We start from the raw sequence: 6,306 nt of genomic DNA, 5'->3' as shown, positions 1-6,306 counted from the left end.
GCCAGATGCAGGGCTCGAACTCACGAGCTATGAGATCATGATATGAGCCAAAGTCAGATGCCTAACTGACTGAGCCACCCAACCACCCCTCATTTAGATATATTAACAATGAAAATACAGGATTTAAAAAGAAACAACTTATATGTCTGTAGGTCAAATATTAAAGGACCCAACCTACAATAATTTATATTAAAAACATCTTTTGGGGCACCTGGGTAGCTCATTTGCTTGAGTGTCCAACTTTGGCTCAGGTCATGATCTCCTTCAGGAATTCGAGCCCTACATTGGGTTCACTGCTGTCAGCCTGTCAGCGCAAAGCCTGCTTCAGATCCTATGTCCCCCTCTCTCTGCCTCTCCCCTGCTTGCGCTCTCCCAAAAAATAAATGTTAAAAAAAAAAATCTTCTTAGTGACTGGTGAAATTGGACTTTTAAGGTCTCTTCCACCAATGAAATGCTACCATTCCTACATTGCTTCATTCATTCACTGCTAACATTTCTAAATTGCCTCTCTCAATGTCCTCAGCCTAGCTTTATTATGAAGCTCAAAGGTATTAATTTTTATTAGTCTGAAACAACTCAACTTCAACTCTCAGCTAGTTTCTACACTTGTTCTGCAGACTTAAGCAAACCCCTACAAAGATTAAGATACTTTTCAAAAGCAGAATGATAGGCTCAAAGATATCTTCAATACCATAATTCCACATATTTTTCTAAAGATCTGGATCCAGAAATAAACACTCATACCACTGAAAAAGCATTTTAAAAAAAGTTCTCTTCTAAACAATTATATAGACTAGATTGATTCTATAAAACAGGATTATGACAACTGAGAAGTCATTTGGAATGAGTCATGCTGTTCTTACTCCAGTTATCTAGAATTACTTACTTGCTCTTACACTCTTACTTACTTACTTTTAAACTGTTCTCTACTCCAGCTCCTAGCTAGACTCAAAATTCAAATATATATTCATATATATACAATTATTAATATATAATATATGCATGTACACATAAATATAATTAATATGTATTATATACATTATAAAGCTAATGTATACATAAAAATTTTATTTAAAACATGTGCAAGTTAGATTGTTATTTGTAATTATTTTAGACTGGGGTAAGGCTTTCAAATATAACACAAAATCCAAAACCCATGCAGAAGACAAATTTAAATACATAAAATGTTAAAATTTCTCTACAATAAAAAAGTCAAACTTATAAAATCAAAAGATAAATAAATTATGAAAAGAACTTGCCACAATAAACAAATTTCATTTGTATAATAAGGTCTTAAAAATATAAAACACATGTTCCCAATTAGTATTTTTTTTGTAATTTAACTCCTACTGTAATCAATGTTTTACATAAAGCTTTTTAAATAAGAAAATTCTTTCTAGGGAATTTTCAATATAATTTATTATTATCTACAATTCATTATCTATATACTTTTAAAATGATAAGCCTAGCCTATCTGAAGGCTCTTTTAAGACTAAAGGGAAAATAAATGCAGACTTTAATTGATTTGTCTGGAAGACACTAGAAAAAAAGGGGGGGGCATCAAACCATTCCATATATATAATGCAGTCACATGCCACCAGTAACACATAAGCATGAAAAATGACCAGCAGCCATTTCCATCGACTCACCGAAATATTGGGGTGTGGCCAGGCTTTGGTTTGCTCCAGGTAAAAGGTGAAGGAACTGAAAGAAATTGGTCACCAGATGAATCTTTCTTTAAAGGATACTGAGATCCAAGGCCATCATCTACTGAAGTCTCCCGGGATGGTGATAAACTCCCTTGGTCATCTGAACAGAGCTCTAATTTTCCTGGTAGTATGGTAGCTTGATCTTCAGAAGTCTTCCTTGTTTTCAGAGGGATATCAGTCTCTACACAGTACTGAAATGGAAAAAGTGCAGGGCCAAGGCCTGATCCACCCTGGACAGAAGCATTAAGCCAGGTATCTTCTGTTACACTTCCCCTGGGGGAGTGACCAGGAGAAGGAACAGGTGAATGATGGGGTGAAAGGGACCCAGCATAACAAACCTCAGCACTGGAGTGCCGTCGTTTCCCACAGGGGGAAGTAGGCCTTGATGAGGGTCCTGAGGCTGGCCTCGGGCTCAGCCAATTCTCATCAGTAACACTAGATCTAGGAGAGTGGCAAGGAGATTGCCTGGGTGACAAGGAGTGTCCAAGTCCATATTGTTGATGCCAGGACTCTTCTCCAGGGCAACCTCCTGGTGAGCCACCAGGAGAAGTCAGAGGGGATCCAAGAGTAAATCGGGCGGCAGCTTCATTCAATTCCGAATCCACATCATCATAAATGTGTGAAAGAGATTCGCAAGAAGATGCATCTGAGAACCAGCTCCTAGAAGAGATGCTGCTGGCAGGACTAGGACTAAGGGAAGACTCCCGGTAGGATGGCTCAAGAGGAAGATAGAGATGATCTCTAGAAGGCCTTTCCAAATATTCCCTTTCTGGATCATTTATGTGTAGGTCATCTTCATGAGTATCTATTTCTTGATGACAGTTAGGAGAGATGGATGTAATTTGAATACTTGGACACTCAAAGGGTTTGGGACCACTTAAAGGGCTGTATTTAGATTCAGGAATCTCACAAGTTCCTTCATAGTTTTTGTGACCTTGGAGCTGAAACGATGGTGACAAAACAGAAGAGTGAGACGGTAATCCATGATGTGGTAAGCAAAGTGGTGAGTTTAAAGTAGATGGAGGTGGATCTACATTAAAGATGTAAATGGATGCACAATCATCTGGCTCAAGATCTATGGGGGGAAAGCAAAACAAAAACAAAAACAAAAAAGAACAGAAAAAGAAAAAGAAAAAAATCAACAAAACAAGAAATTAGAAAATTTAGATGTATAAATTACTGGATGAGAAAGTAAATAATAATCTTGAGAGAAAAAAGTAGGACATAAAATGTGTACCATTAGCTCCACTAAGAGAATGGTATGTATGTTTTATTTACATTCAAACCACTTCTTTGCCAGCACCAACAATTTTAATTTTTTTTAAGTAATCTCTACGTCCAACGTGGGGTTCGAACTCACAACCGCAAGATCAAAAGTCGCAAGCTCTACTGACTAAGCCAGCCAGGCGCCCCAACGTGTGTTTTTTTACAAAGTTACCTGGTTATTTCCACAGATACATGAAATTATTACATATTTATATTTGTGGTTATATATGTAATTTTTTTCTCTTCTTGTTTCCATTTTCTAAAATGAGAATCAGAAACCATCTGAAAACAAATGCTTCTATTAAAAGAAATAATCATATCCATAATTCTAAAAAACATTCATAGAACTATAAAATGATATAATCACATAAATTCAGCCTCATCTGGGGTCTGCCAGTCAAAATGGAATAAAGGATAGAACAAAGTCTTTGAAAGGTTTTTAGTTATAAGCACACACACTACTAAGTTTACTAATTAAAAGAATTACAGACTCAACTCAGGAGACCTAGATTCTATGAGCTCTTAGTCATATCATTTAACCTAAGACCTCGGTCTCCTTGTAGTAATCCCAGAACTTTTCGATAAAGAAATTTTTATGATTAATAGTAGCTTTTTGCTCCACTGTCATACCATCAAGAATTTGTATCTTTTAATATAGCAAACCAGGTTGCAAGAGCCACGTGATCCCACTGGATCCTTTACCTCAATTAGAAAATAACTCATCACAGCTTTTAACTTATGATAGATTATTAAAGTAAACCTCATAATGGCAGAACTTTTAAAATGTGGTTAGTGAACACATTCAGTAAAGAGTTTTTACATGTACTAAACAACAAAACCCTCTAGGTTTATTTTTTTTTAATTTTTTTTTTTAACATTTATTTATTTTTGGGACAGAGAGAGACAGAGCATGAACAGGGGAGGGGCAGAGAGAGAGGGAGACACAGAATTGGAAACAGGCTCCAGGCTCTGAGCCATCAGCCCAGAGCCCGACGCGGGGCTCAAACTCACAGACCGCGAGATTGTGACCTGGCTGAAGTCGGATGCTTAACCGACTGCGCCACCCAGGCGCCCCAAAACCCTCTAGGTTTAAACCCTGGCTCTGCCATTCCAAAGCTGTGCAAACTTGGACGAGTTATTTAACCTCAGTTTTCTAAGGCAGCCTTTTTTTTTTCTATAAAATTGTCAAGAGGAGAGTATCAACATCAACTAAAACACACAAGACAATTTGAAGACAAGCAACCTAATATAATGACTAATATTTAGCAAGAACTCACTAGCTGCTAATAACCTTATCTTTCCCTTTTTAGAATTTAAGATGGGTATGTTATATTATTTTTTTTAACTCTGAAGTATTTCCTAATAAATTGAAACATCCTTTGAAGTACATCACTCAGTCAACTCTCTCACTCCACTTACTGAATCAAGATAAGTAAGAAGGTCAGAGCTCCAAAGAAGAAAACCCACATTTGACATTAACAAAAGGTGGAGGAAAAAGCTTTTAAAAATAAACAACTGTGGTAAGCATAGCATAACGTACAGAGATACTGAATCATTATGTTGTACATCTGAAACTAATGTAACACTGGGTGTCAACTATATTCAAATAAAAATAAATATTAATTTAATAAACAACAAAAAGAAGAGGTTTGGGGAAAATGGGAAGTAACTTCTAGTGGATATTGGGTTTCTTTCTGTACTGACGAAAATGTTTTCATATTGACTGTAGTGATGGTTACACTACTCTGTAAATATTGTATGGTATATGAACTGTATCCCAATAATGCAGCTATAAAAATACAAATAAAAAGCATAGCATTGTGTGTGTGTGTGTCTATACTATGCTTTTTATTTGTATTTTTATAGCTGCATTATTTAAATACATATATAAATTTTCATTAAATTTTTATATTATTAAACATATATATTTCAACTTTTAAGTCAACTCTGCACCCAATGTGGGGCTTGAACTAATGACCTGGGGATCAAGAGCTTCATGTTCTACCAACTGAGCCAGCCAGGCATCCTTAATATTATGCATATTTTATCACAGTTAAAAATGTTTTTTAAAAGTTAAAAACATTTGTTTCTTATCTGACTTTAAGAAAATCATAAACAAGTGCTATCACCTAACACTTAATATTTTCATGTATATATTTGTCTATATATGTATATATTTTTATAAAGCCATGGATCATAATATTTTGGAGGTTTTTTCCTAAAAAAACCTTTTATTAAAGTACAAGATACATCATAAAAGTGCACACATCATATATAGCTCAATAAACTGTGACATAAGACATACCTTATAATATTACCCTTAAAAAAAAAAAAATCCTGGGGCGCCTGGGTGGCTCAGTTAAGCATCCGACTTTGGCTCAGGTCATGATCTCGCAGTTCATGGGTTTAAGCCCCACACTGGGCTCTGTGCTGACAGCTCAGAGCCTGGAGCCTGCTTCAGATTCCGTATCTCTCTCTCTCTCTCTCTCTCTCTCTCTCTCTCTCTGTGCCCCTCCCCCGCTTGTACTATGTGTCTCTCTCCCCTAAAAGCCCCTTTTGGCTTGCTTCCAATCATTACCTTTCCACCAAAAGTAACCACTATACTGACTTCTAACAGCCTAGATATGTTTTGCCTATATAACATACAACTTTGTCCTTTAATGTTTTTTATATTTTATTGAAGCTTGTAAGAAATTCCTAAGCAATTTTCAAGGCCATGTAAAATGTCAAGTCAATGATCATAGCTATTTCCTACTTTTTATTTTTATAAATAATGTAGCATTGAACATGTCTATACATACAGCTTTTTCTCTTGTTTTGAATCCCTCTCCAAGAATAAATTCCTAAAGGTAGAGATACTAGACCTTAGGGCAGCCATTTTTAGCACTCCTACTATGTAGAAACATTTGTTTTAGAAGACTTGTTTTAATAAACAACATTATGGGGCACCTGGGTGGCGCAGTCGGGTTAAGCGTCCGACTTCAGCTCAGGTCACTATCTCGCGGTCCGTGAGTTCGAGCCCCGCGTCGGGCTCTGGGCTGATGGCTCAGAGCCTGGAGCCTGTTTCTGATTCTGTGTCTCCCTCTCTCTCTGCCCCTCCCCCGTTCATGCTCTGTCTTTCTCTGTCCCAAAAAAATAAATAAACGTTAAAAAAAAAATTAAAAAAAAAAAAAAAACATTAGGACACAAGTATCAGTTTTACTTTAGTTTCTCCAATCAGGATATTATTTTTAATTTTAATGTAATTTAAGAGTTAAATGGTTCTGTATGAAATACAATGTTCTAGGCTGCAAAAACCAGAAAACCCAATTAAAGTACCTGAAGGGAGGGG

At 36.3% G+C, this 6,306-nt stretch overlaps 1 protein-coding gene across 5 annotated transcripts in view; it reads right to left on the bottom strand.

Annotated features, from left to right (window-relative positions):
• Positions 1-6,306, bottom strand: part of NFATC3 (nuclear factor of activated T cells 3) — a 142,797-nt gene that overhangs the window by 94,013 nt on the left and 42,478 nt on the right. For 4 of the 5 annotated variants that reach the window (XM_040498434.1, XM_040442862.1, XM_040498432.1 and 1 more), the window contains exon 2: positions 1,650-2,784. The exons of the other annotated variant lie outside the window; for it this stretch is intronic. In XM_040498434.1, coding sequence (XP_040354368.1) covers positions 1,650-2,784 — 1,135 coding nt within the window. The remainder of the gene's footprint in view (positions 1-1,649; positions 2,785-6,306) is intronic. 5 annotated transcript variants of the gene reach the window in all.

The sequence above is a fragment of the Herpailurus yagouaroundi genome, unplaced genomic scaffold, assembly GCF_014898765.1.
Source record: "Herpailurus yagouaroundi ecotype Mexico unplaced genomic scaffold, PumYag 190, whole genome shotgun sequence".
Taxonomy (NCBI): domain Eukaryota; kingdom Metazoa; phylum Chordata; class Mammalia; order Carnivora; family Felidae; genus Herpailurus; species Herpailurus yagouaroundi.
The sequence above is the reverse complement of the archived record's forward strand: the minus strand, read 5'-3'. Positions and strand labels throughout refer to the sequence as shown.